At 40.3% G+C, this 16296-nt stretch overlaps 1 protein-coding gene across 6 annotated transcripts in view; it reads right to left on the reverse strand.

Moving 5' to 3' along the window:
• The window catches only part of TJP1 (tight junction protein 1), a 212428-nt gene that overhangs the window by 94540 nt on the left and 101592 nt on the right, over window positions 1-16296 (reverse strand). The window contains exon 1 of one of the 6 annotated variants that reach the window (XM_074354108.1): window positions 1259-1587. The exons of the other annotated variants lie outside the window; for them this stretch is intronic. Within the exon in view, the coding sequence (XP_074210209.1) occupies window positions 1259-1285 (27 nt within the window). The 5' untranslated portion in view covers window positions 1286-1587. Of the gene's footprint in view, window positions 1-1258; window positions 1588-16296 lie in introns of those variants that run through there. 6 annotated transcript variants of the gene reach the window in all.

Raw genomic sequence — 16296 nt, forward strand, 5'->3', positions numbered from 1 at the left:
GATCCCACTACAGGAACAAAGTGATATTCTCTGTAATATGGAAACAAAGACTTTCCTCCTAAGAAAGGAAATCCCAGAAAAGGTAAATAATATGAGCTTATTTTAAAATCACACTGAATTTTGCCTTTTAGTCTAAATCTCGAGATCAAGTTTTATCATTGGATTGTTCTTCATCGATGTAAGGTCAAAAAGGTACACATGAAAGTTTTCTCAAAGGGAAAACACTAAATTCCTTAAAAGAATTTACTCACTACTAGACGTAACCGCTAACTTCTGCCAGCCAGAAAACAAGGTCTGGAGTTCAGAAACTTCAGAGCCATATTATACCATATTAATAAGCATTTCAAGCAAAAAAGATACATAAAACCACTGCCTCCTGAAGTACTTCAGTACTGTTTGAAATAATGAATCTATTTTTAAGGGAGAAGATTTTTACTTTTCACATTTCTGTATTTCCCAACTGTTTAAAAGAGCAGGTACTATTTTACGATGAAAACGTGCAAAAGAAGAGGAGAATATTACCTGATTTTTCAGCTTTTTTATATAACTTACAAGTTGGTTTCAAAGCACTGAGAAAATGGCACAATACTTCAAAGAACATGGAAAAACTGATAGGAAAAAGTGTTACTTTTCTGATGAACCCATAAGTTCGCTAATTTCAATTTTTAAGAGTTCATCTTAGGGTTCATTTGTAGGGGTATTCCGTGTTACTTTTGAAAGTTTAATTCAAAGTAAACTATTACAAAGTGTTAAGAGGTTAATTTTTTTCCACTTATAAATAATTTTTACCCTAAATAAATAAGCATGAAAAGAAAAAAAAAAAAACCAACCCAACCTACAACACACAAGCCGAGCGTTTTGCTGTCTTGGTGTCTTATCGCTGGCACGCGCATACCAGCGAGAGTGACATCAGAGCGAAACTGCACGGTTTCGCCGGGGACCAACCACTCCCGCAAGGACGGCAGAACCCGGTCGCGGGAGGCGGCACCCGAACCCTGACCCCGGACCCGCAAGCTCGCGCCGGGAGCCGCGGTGCCCACTCCCCGCCGCCCGACCTGTTGCGCGCCCCGCCCGCCGCCACGGTGAGCCGGGGCCAGAGCCGAAGCCGGGCCGGGCGCCCACGGCGATGCACCTGCCCCAGCGCCGGCCCTGCGCCCGCCGCCCCTTTCCGGGCCCCTGGCCGCCCTCTCCCGCCGCCCCAGGCCCTGCCGCCGCCTGCGGGCAGGAGGGCGGGCCCGGTGGCCCCGAAGGCGCTCACCTTGGCTGCCGCGGCCCTGGCGGACATCTTGTCTCCCTCCGGTGCCGCGCGAGGCTCCCGGACCCGAAACTCCGCGCCACGGGCCAGCCGGCTCCTCACGCCGCGGCCCAGATAAACATCTCCCGAGAGCGAGCGGGGTGGGGCGGGGGCGGCAGGGAGGCCCGGCCCACGGGGAGGGACTCAACTCGGACAAAAGTCCGGGCAGCGCCGCCTGCTCGGTCTCCTCACGGGTGCGCCCGGCCGGCGCCTCCCTCCAAGCGCGGTCCCCACTCGGCCTCCCGCCGCGCTCGCGCCTCGGAAGCCGGCTTCCGCACGTAACCGCCCGGGAACGAGCCGCGGGGAAGGGACGTGGCGTCGGCGGGGGGAGCGGGCGCCGGCAACCGCTGGCGGCCACGCAGACCTGCCGGCCCGGCCGGCCCACTGAGCATGCCCGGCCCGGCGGGGCGGGGCCAGATGCGGGGCGGGGCCACTGGTGGGCGTGGCTGGAGTGGGGCGGAGCCATCAACGGGGTGGGGCGAGCGGCCGGGTCCCGCTTCCTCCCCGGATCCCACCCTAGGCGCGGAAGAGCCCAGTTTCCGAAGTAACTTGGTGGAAACTGAGTTTCCGGCGGCCTGCGTGTCTTCCTGTTTGTTTGCATCAAAGGTCCGGCAAGAATCGCCCCCAGGAGAACGGCCCTGAGTTGTGCACGTGCCCCTCGAGGAGCCAGGCCGGGGGGGCGGCGGGCTGGGCGGGCACAGCGGGTACCGGACGCGGGGAAGAACCGCTGTCACGGCTGCGTTCCGCTGTTCCCTGAGGCAGATAAGTCTCTGTAAAGTGCGTCCTGGCTTCGTCTCCGAGAGCTCTCGCGCTCGGAGCACCGGCTGTCCTAGATCTGGTCTGAGGTCACGGGCAACCCTAGGCAAGCAGTCCTGGCCCACCCACATGGGGCCTCCAGACACAGCCAAAGTCTTTCTCCAGCCCATCTAGACAGGGATCTCAGAAGCGTATTTTTGGCATCAAAAACGTTGAAATTCTTGGTGAGTGAAGGGGTCAAGCTGCCTTGCATTTCTAACCCAGTTCCTCTAGCTCACGCTGGGCAGGAAAGGACGTTTGGTCCCCAAGTCCAGTTTAATCAGCCACTACGCAGACTTCCCACAGTGCAGACAGCCTTGCTGAACACCAAGAAATACTTAAAAAACCGCTTCCAGCCTCATTATTCTCCACAAATGTCAGAGATTCTTAGTTACATGAATGGTAACATCCTTAAAGTACTTAGTATAGTGCCACAGAAGGTACACGAGAAATGGGGGGGGGGGAGCATAAAGTCAGGCTTTAGACGATGGTTCTCTTTACAATTCAACTCTATGAAAAGATCGAACTTCTCTTAATCAAGAAATACCGGTATATCATACATAAATATCAATTAAGATTTCACAGTAAAATACCATATATTTTGCAACCTGAAGCTATCGAAACTAGAAAAAAGCATTCTGCAAATCAAACCCTATCCTTTACCTCCATCCCCGACACAGAAATGGTTGGAGTCACTTTTGTTTTCAAGTCATGTTGTATGAGATTGTTTTGTTTTTGGACAAAGAGTATTTATTCAATCTTTTAAGAATTGTAATTAAAATTTCCTTATGAGCAAATGCTTTTTTTTTAAATTGCGGAACTATTATTTTTTTTATTTTAAAAGGTAGCTGTGGAAGATGCTCCACATTATCTTTACCAGTCTCCCCATTTAATAAGATGTGCAACCAACATGACTTGCCTAGAACCAGGTATAGTGTCTTTCACAGATCAACTCCCAGAGATATTCAAATGCACCAAGACCTTTTCTCTGTTCTCATTTGTCACTTTTCATCAAGCCTGCCATATATAATTTAAATGCCAAATTACATACGGATTTGTCGAAGATCTAAGACACCTGATTACCATTTTAGTTAATTTTACTTTTACCGTGGTTTAAAAAATAATGAAATCAAGCGAGAAATTTCACCTTTGAGAATACTGTGCTTTTAAAATTACATTAATAAAAATATTTCAATGAATAGTAGTATCCTCTAAAAATTTTCAATAATATTTATATCTAAATTGAGCAGTATGATGTATTTTTATGTATCTCCTTTTCACTAAAGAATCAAGAGAAAGTTTTTGTCATTTGTAAAAATAAAGATTGTCACTAATTAAAAACACGTCTCCATTCCTATGGTTTATTTTTGAGGAGATGCTCTCATAAGAAGTAGAAAGCATGAAGCATAATATCAGAGAGTTGCCTCTTTAACAATGAAGAATTTATCCACTGAACACCAAAAACATCAAATTATATCAAAACTTCAATGCTTACATATGGAGGTGGTTATAGCGCCTTAGATCAATTATATGGGAAGAAATACAAGCAAATTTGTGACTCTCATTTAGAATCACAATAAAGTTAATCAAGAATCTCTTTCAATTGCACAAATTATTTCTGACTGTCTAATGCAAACTGAACCGGAAACTTAAAAACCACAACACTTAAAAGACAACTTCCTGTGGGATTTTTGGTGTCTGAGGCTCAGAATGGAAAAAAAAACCAAAAAACCAGTATATGTGCATAATCTCTATAAATCTTAGAACCATTTAGTATAACAGCTCTGACTAAATGAACAACTAAATCCATATGCATATTTTGTATACGTATTTTTATATTTCTGTTACAAAAAATATCCTTAGAAAAGCATATTATTTTTAGTTTGATCTGTGAGTACGCATGAAATACAAAGGGGAAGTATTACAGCACTGTGGGAGAATATGAGACAATTTTGATGATGTCACAGAAAGGGATATACATAAAAGATACCAGAATTAGGAGAACTTTATCAGAGCATTCTAACGATGAAATAAAATAAGTAATCCTAATCTCAGTCTCATGCCGTATCTTTAAACTTTCTATAAAATGTCTCAGAAGTTTCCTCTGCCCATAAAGTCGTTTAAATAAGGAAGAGCTTTTTAAGGCTCATAAAGTGTCTCGATTTCAAAACTAAAAAGAAAACAAAAACTGAAAGACCATTTTAGAGGGGCAATATAGGATGACAACTGTCAGTCTATTTTTATTTATTTTTAAACTTTTTTTATTGAGTTACAGTCATTTAATTTATTTTTTAATTAATTATTTTATTCATTTATTTATAGGTTGGTACTGGGGATTGAACCCAGGACCTCTCGCGTGCTAAGCATGTGTACTACCGTTGAGCTATACCCACCCCCCAGTCTTAATTTATTTTGCAAAGTAAAGACACTTAAAGACAAACCTTATGAATTGGACACTTAAAGATGGTTAAAATAGTAAATTTTATATGATACACGTTTTGCCACAGTGAAAACAAAAACCGAAAGAATGTTACCATCACCATCATGTAATTTTAAAAAGGACATATAAACAGGCAGGAGGGTATAGCTCAAGTGGTAGAGTGTACGCTTAGCATGCACGAGGTCCTGGGTTCAATTGCCAATACCTCCTCTAAAAACAAATAAAACTAATTACCTCCCCCTGCCAAACAAGTCGTGGTGGAGCCATCCTTCCTCTGAGTGGGGCCAGGTGGAGCCTTGTCTTTCAGGAACCTGAGTATCACATGACCAGGGAGACTGGAAGCTCATAATTCCATGGAAGCCATGACTTAAGCCAGACTGGATATCCAACCCCTGACTCACGTCTGACAATGGCTGGCCTCTCCTTCACAACTCCTGTGTCACATCTTCCCTCAAAGACCCCCTCGGCAGCCCAAGCAAGTAATTCATAGAGAAAATAGAAACTGAGGAATGGTAACACCCTTCCCTCCCTGCCAAATCTGACACCCCCACCCAGAACAGCTGCCCTCCTTCTCTCTCCCTCCCGCTGGGCTGTGAATCCCCTCTGGGAGGCTAGCTGGCCATCTTCTTTGTCCTCTCTCAACTAAAGGAGTCTACGTCTCAGAATTCAAGCTTCCTCTAGGATCTCCCCTCTTGAAAACAGAGGGAAGCAAAAGAACAAAACCAAGAAACCCTGACCCTACTCAGGCTGCCATGGCCACCAGTGCCGCTGCACAGCCCAGGGCTTGAAACGGCCTTGTACGTGGGGTTTCATGCTTTGCAGGGTTGCCTTGAATCTTGACGATTTTTGCTTTGGATGTGTGTTTTGTAAGTGAAGGTCAATGGGACAATGGCATGTGCACTGGGGACCTGGGGCCTCAGCTCCCACGTCTCCTGTGGCCCGGTCCCGTCTCCTATGGCCTCCCTGGAGGGGTTCTAGGCTGTCCACTCCCACAGCTCCTGCAGCCCAGCCTGTGCACCACACACCACCCTCCCGCTCCCACTCCACTGCCCTCTGTCCCTAGCAGGGATCCAGACGAAGGCTGGGTATCCCCAGCATCCTGGGCAGAGCAAGAGCCCCAGGCAGGCAGCAGCACCTCCCCTCTGATGGGTGCCTGGTTGGACCATGCCCTGGAGTGGGTGAGCCTCTCTCTCAGCCCTCATTCAGGTACCAAGCTTTCCCAGCATGGAGGTTTCAGCATCCTTGCTGGCTGCGGTTTGCTGGGGGCTGGAGCAGCAGGCCAGCGGCTCCACTTTCCCAGACCCCGTGCCCAGCAGGGTGGTTAGGTCAGACGGCTTATGAGAAGAGGGTCCAGGCCCAGGAGGCAAGTGGGACTCCTATGGCCCTGCAGGGTCTGTTCTGGCTGCGATTATCCCCAGGCCCAGGGGTGCTCCCAGTGTTGGTCCCTCCGTGGGAATGGGGTCCTTTCTCCTCCCAACCTTTCTGAGTCTGCCTGTGCTCATCTCTTTCGGCTTGGCTGAGGGACAAACTCCAGGCACAAGCCATGAAACAGGAACTGTATAATTTAAGTAGTACCTCATAAGAGTTAAATATTCTGATCTTCGTATTTAGAGCTAGCCCGATACAAAGAGACATGATAAGGGAAGAAGGGTAGAGCTCAAGTGGGAGAGCGCATGCTCAGCACGCACGAGGTCCGAAATTCAATCCCCAGTACCTCCATTACAAATAAACAGATAAATAAACCTAAGAACCTACCGCCCAAGAAAACAAGAACAAAATAAATTTTGAAAGGCTGCATGATAAAATTATATGTACCTTTAATGATTCTTTTCTCTGCGTTTTAAACAAAAGTCCTACATTTTCATTTTGTTCTGTATCCTACAAATTATATAGTCACCTTCGCCTCCGTCCCTCCCTCCAGAGTGTTCCATCACCTCTCTGTCACCTGAGGTCTCTCTGTTGTCAGTGCCTGCCCAGGTCTCTTGGTGTCTTTTCTTTTCCCCCTGAATTTCATAACTAATACAGGCGGGCATTCCTTTATAAAAGACTCAAGCAATAGATTTTTTTTAAAAGCCCAACTGAACCACATTCCCCACACCCAGTACCAAGGAATACTAGTATTTAAATTTAACTAAAGAGTATATGCCAGGTTACTTTCTGAGTATTTATTTACACATATATATGGAAAGAGAGAGAGAGAAATGTGTAGATAAACATAGTAACACTTTTTTTAACAAATGATATAGACTATATTTACCATTTTATAATTTATTTTTTCACTTATTTTCATCTTGGAGATTATGTCAAATGAATGTATTTAAATGCATTTTAAAAACTTTATTAAATAGTATCATATTGCACATATCCTTCCACAACTTGCTTTTGTGCCCTAAGATTATATTTCTAAGATTTTTTTAAAAACGTCTTTATTGTGGTATAATTCCTATACATTAAAATACACATGTCAGATGTACAATGTGATGAATTTTGACAGATGTTTATACACCTATGAAACCACCACCACAATCAAGATACCTAACATTTCCATCACTCCCCAAGATTGACCTCATGATTTTTAAATGGCTATCTAGTATTTATGATATGGATGTACTGTAGTTTATCTAAGATGATTTAGATATCATAATGTTGCAATGAAAATCCTCATTTATGCCTTTCTGTGCACATATGCATGTATTTCTCTAGAAGTGATACCCAAATAGATTTTTTTGGTTGAAGTATGTGCTTATTTAAAATAAAGTCTTAAAACTGATACTGTCGACTTATCAACCAAGAATATCAGGTCATCCCATTCTGTTTCCTCCACCTTGATAATATTAATCTTGTACATTTTTGCCCATCTGGTAGACAAAATATTACCTGCCTGTTTATTTCATTTACCTCTTTTTTTCCCATTAGGTTATTTCTCTTATTGCTTTGTGGAAGTTCTTTAACTATTCTTTTATATTTAATGCACTCTAACTCTTTTTAGTCTGCTGCTTGTGTGTGAAATAAAATTTATTTTGGAATATTTCTGGCTTTACAGGAAAGTTGGAAAAATAGTACAAAGAGTTCCTTTACATCCTTCATCCAGCTTCCCCTAATGTCAACATTTTATATAACTATGGTAGATTTGTTAAAAACTAAAAAATTAACTTTGTTACAACATTATTAACAAAAGTACATCAAATTCTGCCAATTTGAACTCTTTAATTTCTCTGATATTCATCCACTTTGCCAAGCCTCCTTTTTTCCAAATTTTATGAAAACTGTCTTGGACATGTTCATTTTGAGCCTCTAGACTTTTCTTAAATTCAAGCTTCTGTACATGACTATGAATGAGGCAGGGTATAAATTAAATAGTCACAGAGGACAACACATAGGGTATGCCTAGAGTTTCATAGTTCTTGTTATAGTCAAAGAACTTTCTTTCTCAGACTTACTTTTGCAGAAGAACTGCTGTAAGATATTTCATCAGCCTCGAACAACATCTAAAGGTTAGAAGAAATCTTACCTAAACAGTCTGGTCCCCCAAAGAATAATGTTTGGATTTTTTAAAAATAGTTTATGCATGTATATGTGATAAAAGCTTTACAGTAGTAGTTTCTGAAAATAAATAATAAATATAAAATATAGAAAAGTTAGTGGAGCTCCACTGAAAAAGAGGTAAATATATTTTTAGATTTAAAGTAATTTTTAAAAGGTAATAACATATATACATATATTCGCAAATGAAACACTGGAAAGAAAACAGAACAAATAAAAGGAATTGCCTTTGGAGGAAGGAGAGGACACTGATCATATGAGACTTTATAATATACTTTTGACTTTGGGAATATAAAAATGTTTTACATATTAAACAAATGAAATCAAGAAGAAAAGAGAAATCTGTAAAAACTGAAAACAAATTGCAATGATGGAGTGGTGAGGGATAAACTGGGAGGTTGAGATTTGCAGATATTAACTACTATATATAAAACAGATAAACAACAAGTTTATATTGCATAGCACAGGGAACTATATTCAATATCTTGTAGTAACCTATAATGAAAAGAATATGAAAATGAATATATGTATATGTAGGTATGACTGAAACATTATGCTGTACACCAGAAATGGACACATTATAATGGACTGAACTTCAATTAAAAAAAAAGAAAAAAACTGCAGTGAGAAAATATACATTAATTTGATGGCCTAACCATACAAAGAAAAGAATTCTTTCCAATGACTTACACAAAGTACTTTGACTGTATGTTCTTAGTATAATATCTTCTAGGGAAAACAGTACTGCAAAGAAATCCTAAATTTTAGTCAGTAGTCTGTTACTACTAATATCAGCACTATTACTTTGAAACTTTTATCTATGTATGTGTGTATTAACTAATATAAAACTGCTACATGTTCATTAGTGTATTAACTAACATATAATAATTAGCTGTTATATATAAGTATATTAACTAATATGTTATATTTAATATAGATTAGCATTATTAACATACAATAATTTATAATATTAGCATTATTATGTGTATAATAGTTTCAAAGTTAAATGTAAATATACAATGATTTCAAAGTAATAATGTTCATATGACATATATTAGTATATGCTAATAATACTAAAATTATAGTATATATTTTTACATTAGTTATATATAAGTTAATACATCAACATACATTAGTGTATGTTAACATTGTTAGGATTGAAAATTTCCATTTAAGAGAACAGAGAAAAAAGTATAAAATCAAAGAAGTTAAATAAAAATTTTGCAATTCTAATTTAAGTTATAAATCAGTATAACTTACATTTAAAAACATATTTACGGGGGGAGGGTACAGTTCAGTGTTAGAGGACATGCCTGGCATGCACAAGGTCCTGGGTTCAATCCCCAGTACCTCCATCAAAAAATAAATAAGTAAACCTAATTACCTACCCACCCCAAAAAATTAAAAGAAAACAAACCATGTATATGTATATATATAACGTTTCAGGACCCCTGGAGATATGCGGGACTCAAGTCCCTTATATAAAATAGCATAGTATTTGCATATAATCTGTGCACATCTTCCCATACACTTTAAATCATCCCTGAATTACTTATAATACCTGATACAATGTAAACACTATGTAAGCAGTTGCCAGTGTGCAGCAAATTCAAGTTTTGCTTTTGGAATTTACTGGAATTTTTTCCCAAGTATTTTCAACCTGCCATTGGTTGAATCCATAGAGGCAGAACCGAGGGACGCGGAGGGCTGACTGTGTCTGCATGGTTCCTAGCTCTTGCCAGGGAATGGACTAGAAATAATAAAAACTCCCTATCAATGAGCCCAACCAGTGCCCATACTGGAGCCTCCAGCCAGGAAAGTCTGATCACAGGTCTGAAGCAAGAAGTACACAAGACAGTCCTGGGATATGTTGTGCCAGGAAGCAAGGAAGTTCTCAAAGAAAAGTTGATCAAAGTGTTACAGAAGCCAACAACAAGTAGTTCCCATGGGCCAGAGAAGAAACAATTTGAGCCTCAGAAAAATGCAAGTGATGGAATCACCCTGAATATCGAAAACCCATGAATTCCTAATACAGGCAGACTTTGTTTTAGTGCACTTTGCAGGTATTGCATTTTTTATCAATTGAAGGTTTGTGATACCCTGTGTTGTCAGATAATGATTAGCATTTTTTAAACAATCAAATATTTTTTAATTGAGGTATGGACATTGTTTCTTCAGACATAGCATTATTGCATACTTAACAGACTACAGTAGGGGGAGGGTATAGCTTAACTGGTAGAGCCCATACTTAGCATGCACAAGGTCCTGGGTTCAATCCCTAGTACCTCCATCAAGAAACCAAATAAATAAACCTAATTACCTACACCCCTGTAAAAACAATTTCTTTAAATGTTTAAAAAGCAGACTCCAGTATAGTGTAAATAGAAATTTTATATGCTCTGGGAAATGGAAAAATTCATCAACCTGCTGTATTGTGATATTTACTTTACTGCAGTGGTCTGGATTGGAACCTTTGATATCTCCGAGGTAGGGCTGTAATATCATAAAAAAGAGTAAACAAACAAGAAAGCGCCAAACAACTACTGACTGGGCAGTTCTGGATCTGACTTGGGCACCGACTCCTTATTCCATAAGCTGTCAATTAAAAAGAAAGGATATGTTCTGTGTGAATGCTATTGCAGATAATCCAGTAACTCTAACTGATGAGGGAGAGTTCCTTATAAAGGAAACTCCAGCTAATAAATCTGGAAGTCTGGAAGGAATGACAGAATTAGGAAATCATCATCATATAACACTGAAATAACAGATCCAGGCAATGATCATCAAAGGACCAGCCCATCCATCAATGTTAGCATCATTAAAAGCAACACAAGCGAATGCTTATGCCTCCTGGGTGATGCGACTGGAAGAACACAGTACTGTCTTCAAAGGACACCCACCTGACCACAAAGTCAGACCTGGATGGAATTCAGCCCATAGTTCAACTTTCATAAACAGAAATACAGGAGCTGGAGATGCAGATTAAATGACTTCACAAGCAAGCAAACAGAAAAATATAGAATGTGGCAGGTTCTGTAGGGGAAAACTGACCCAGTTGTCAAAACAAATGAATAGAAAAAGAGAAAAGCAAAGCAAGTTGGGACCACTATGAACCTTCTGTGGATGGACTCCTTTTCAAATCTACTCATTGTAAGAAGAACATTTTTGAGACAACTGGGGACATTTAATTATGGGCTGAGTATTAGATGATACCAAGATGTGATAATCGCATTGTGCCTACGTACGTAAGGTATCCTTCCTTAGGAGATGCATATGGAAACACCTAGAGATGACATAGAGCAGTGTTTGGGACTTGCTTAAAATTTTCAGTGAATTCGACAGATGACTGGATAAAGAAGATGTGGTATCTATACACAATGGAATACTACTCAGTCATGAAAATAAAATAATGTCATTTGTAACAACATGGATGGACCTGGAGACCGTCATTCTAAGTGAAGTCAGCCAGAAAGAGAAAGACCATATGTTACCACTTACATGTGGAATCTTAAAAAAGTACACAAATGTACTTATCTGCAAAACAGAAACAGACTCACAAACATAGAGAATAAACTTATGGTTACCAGGGGGCAAAGAGGGTTGGAAGGGATAAATTGGGAGTCGGAAAGTTGCACCTCTTGGGAAGTGATGGAAATGTTAGGTATCTTGATTGTGGTGGTGGTTTCATGCGTGTATACATCTATCAAAATTCACCAAATTGTGCATCTGAAATATGTGTAGTTTAGTGTACAGGAATCATACCACAATAAAGGGGTTAAAAATACATCAGTGAAGAGAAAAAATTTTAAATAGAGGCAGGAAATGAAGCAAAATATTGAAACTTGTTGAACCTAGGTAATAGGCTTAACATATTAGTCTTTCTACTTTAGGGTACGCAGTGGAGTCTTTTTATTCCCACCTCCTGAATCTGGGCAGCAGTGTCACTTGTTTTAAGGGGAAAACATGACACAGGCAGAGACCTGAAACACACCTGGGCACTGGGGCTTGGTCTCTCGCTGCTGAGAACCCTGTGACCACCAGGGTCAGATCAGCCTGCTGGAGGGGTCCCCTGGAAAAGAAGTGAGCTGCTCTCTCTGGCTGAGAGTCTGCCAACCTCCAGACATATGAGCAAGGAAATTTGAGGACACCTAGCCCCAGCCAAGCCACAGACGGACAGCATCGGCATACCTGAGCCCAGACAAGTCTAGCAAAAGAACCACTCAGCCGATCTGAGCCCAAACTGCCAGCCAGCCCCTAGAACCACAATTGTTTTTAAAGATGCTAAGTAGAGGGGAGGGTAGAGCTCACTGGTAGAGCACATGCTTAGCATGCACAAGGTCCTGAGTTCAATCCCCAGTGCCTTCAGTTAAATAAATAAACAAACACATAAATAAACCTAATTTACCCCCCCCCAAAGCAAATAAACCAAAAAACGAAGATGCTAAGTAGTGGGGTGGTTTGTTACACAGCAAGGACAAACTAATATGCAAGGCTGAATCTATAGGAGTAGCACACAAAAACAGGCCAAAGAGTGTCGTCTTAGCACTTCAGGGTATGTGGCCTATACTCAGTAAGGGTATCCGAAAGGGAGCTCCGCATCGCTAGAGACTGATACATGTGGAAACTGCTCTGAAGGCAACGGAGGCTTATGTAGGTAGACTGCCTCCTTTTGTATGTACAGTCAGGGCTATAAAACCAAGGAGTCACCCCCTGATAGAGGCAGGGATGGCAGACAGACTATGCAGAACCTTTCTTTTTTCTTCCAAGGACCAAAAAGGCCTAGCTCTGCCCCTGGTCACCCATGACCAGACACTACAGACATAGCCTTTGGGATTGCTGCAGACAGACCCACGTCTCTTCTCTGGCACAGTTCTGCAACCCATGTAGCCAGTGCACGGAGAAAGTCTCGCTTTGACAGTCTCCCACCCTCTGTAAGGGCCACAGCGGGGGCTACCCCAGCACCCATGAACACACCTGGACACTTTCCAACAGGGCAGACTTCATCCTAGGGGCTCTAAGAACAAATAATATTTCCTTTTTAAGATATATGTTCCCCATCAGATGCTGGACTCAGACATAAGGGTTAATCAGAGTGTGTCTAGACAGCTACAGAAAAACCATACAAAAGTCATAGAGGTGCATATGGACGTCTTAGCTAAGGGAATTTTTTTTTGGAGTATAGTCAGTTACAATGTGTCAATGTCTGGTGTACAGCATAACGTCCCAGTCATGCATATATATACATACATTTGTTTTCAGATTCTTTTTCATTAAAGGTTATTACATGATACTGAATATAGTTCCCTGTGCTATACAGAAGAAATTTGGTTTTTTTTAATCTATTTATATATGTAGTGGCTAACATTTGCAAATTTCAAACTCCCAAATTTATCCCTTCCCACCTCCTCTCCCCTGGTAACCATAAGACTGTTTACTATGTCTGCAAGTCTGTTTCTGTTTTGTAGATGAGTTCATTAGTGTTAGCTAAGGGATTTTTTTTACCAAAAGAATATATTAAAGGATTTTAAAAAATGAATGATCAATTTAGCAGAATCACATAACTTTAAAATAATCTGCAGAAGGATTGTATAATTCATCTTAGTATCATTATCAAAATACTGTAGAAGTACTTGTAGAAGAAAAAGTCAAGATAGTTAAATATTTCGCCATAATACTAACTATTCATTTAGAAAGATCTGAAAGTTAATTTGATACCTTAAATTTTGAGGACTATGGCTATTTTCAGTAATTAGAATTACCGTCTGCACAAACACCACTCACATTTACGTGCTAATTTACCCAATCTTTTCATTTATATTTGACAAGTGCAGTACAATGTTTTGTAAGTACATTTTTTGTTTGTTTTAGGGGGTAGATAATTAGGTTTCTTTATTTATTTAATGGAGGTACTGGGGAATGAACACATGTACGAACAGTTTTTAAAGCACAAGAATCTTACAAATGACTGTATTTTACACTATTTTGAATTAGCAAACTATTATGCAGTAAATGTTGTAAAAAGGCTCTTTGGACTATGGTTTGGAATGAACATAACTGAACAAGGTTTAACAACACAAAAAATGGTATTTGGAATAAAACAAATTAAAAGTTTAAAAAAGATGGTATGTGGGAAGGATGGACTTTAAAAACTAAAAACAAAACAAACAAATAAAAAATGGTGGCAGCTTCATTATTTGTGAAACTCCACTTAAAGTGGGCAAAAGAAAACCTGAGGCTGAGCTGGTTTGGTGCCGCAGAAACTAAGGGCACCAGAACCAACCCCCAACTCCTTGGGGGAGCACTTTTGATCCCCTGCTCCCTGCCTTTCCTTTTTGAAAGGGCAACACAAAGAGCTAGGAAAAGTCATTAGACCCATTATCATTCCATTTAATACTAAAACAAATGTTCTCTTTGGCTAACAAAGTGTGGATACATATGGTGAAAGCATCAGAAAGAACGTGGTGGAAAAAATCTGGGAAAGGTCTTCTGAGACTAAACTTTACCTCATTTGCACAATGGGGCATGGGGAGGGGTGACATTGAGGGATTGGGCTGAGGGTGAGGGTGGGTTGGATTAATTCTAAGACCCTTCCAGCCACCACTTTCAGTGATCTGAATAGTCAAAAGCTGAAGATCTTTTTCATCCCTGACGCTAAGAGGCCAGGGTGGGGTGTGGTTACTTGTAGGTCTTGCAAAGTTTTGGAAAGATACACATTATAACACCATATACTTTGTTTCTATGAAAAGCTAACTTTTTTTTTTAACACCTTTATTGTGGTATGATTCCTATACATTAAACTACACGTATTTCAGATGTACAAATTGATGAATTTTGATAGATGTTTACACCCATGAAACCACCACGATAATCAAGATACCTAACATTTCTATCACTCCTCAAGAGGTGCAAGTTTTGAACTCTCAATTTATCCCTTCCCAGCCCCTTTACCCGCTGGTAACCATAACTTTGTTCTCTGTGAATCTGTTTCTGCTTTGTAGGTAAGTTCATTTGTGTCTTTTTTTTTTAGATTCCACATGTAAGCTATACCATATGGCATTTTTCTTTCTGAAAAAGCTGATTTTAAATGTGCTGAATTTTATATGTGATTAATATTTTCACAAGGAAGTACATATTATACGAAAATGAAAAGTTTTACAAAAACTGGGCAAATTTAAATATACATAAAAATCCAGCAAGGCTTAAACCTGTGTATGAGAGGGCGTTATGTTTTGAAAGGGTGTGGTTTCCTGAGTGGATTGTTTGGAAACATTCTAACAAAGCCAAAATCACTTCTCTGATATCCTGAAGGCTGCAAGGAACTGGTGTGTAAAACAGCACCATATTCCTAGACATAGAAGCAATCTAAGGGGGGAGGGTATAGCTCAGTGGTAGAGCATGTGCTTAGCATGCATGAGGTCCTGGGTTCAATCCCCAATACCTCCAGTAAATAAATAAATAAATAAATAAATACACAAATAAACCTAATTACCTCCCCCAACCCCCCCCCCAAACAAAACTCCATGAGTCAGCAGTATGGAGAGGCAGATAAACACAGGAGGAGTTTGGTCCCCACCCCACCTCAAGAGAAACACAGTTCCATCTGGACTCACTTTTACTTCCTCTACTATGGTTAAGAGAAGTTACTCTTGGGACGATCAACTTTTAGAGGGTCAACCCAGGACACAGCAGTAACAGATGAAAAGATGCAAGAATATACACTGTAACAAGTAATTATACACGTTATTGCTTTAACAGAAACAAATGGGTGTGAGGGGGAGGGGATAGCTCAAGTGGTAGAGCACATGCTTCGCATGTATGAGGTTCTGGGTTCAATGCCCAGTACACCCTCTAAAAATAAATAAACCTAATTACCTCCCCCCCAAATAAAATAATTAATAAATAAAATATATATTAAAAAAGAAACAAATAGGTGCATATGGAAATTATATTAGGCTGCACCCTTTCTGTTACGTAAATGTTATTATTTAAACAAAAGAACAATAGAGCTAGTTATTAGTGGCAATCAGTAGTAATTAGTGGTAGGACTAAATAAATACATGAAAAAAATACAACAATATTTTTTAACGTTTCCGTCCTCTGATATGGCAATTTAACTTTTAAAGTTATTTCTAAGAGATTTACATTTTGTAGGCTTTAAGGTGTGTACGTTTCAGATATATAAATGTAAGCCCTCTTAAAAGGGAAACATAAGGACAACAGGGCT

This window comes from Camelus bactrianus, chromosome 27 (assembly GCF_048773025.1).
Source record: "Camelus bactrianus isolate YW-2024 breed Bactrian camel chromosome 27, ASM4877302v1, whole genome shotgun sequence".
NCBI classification, from domain to species: domain Eukaryota; kingdom Metazoa; phylum Chordata; class Mammalia; order Artiodactyla; family Camelidae; genus Camelus; species Camelus bactrianus.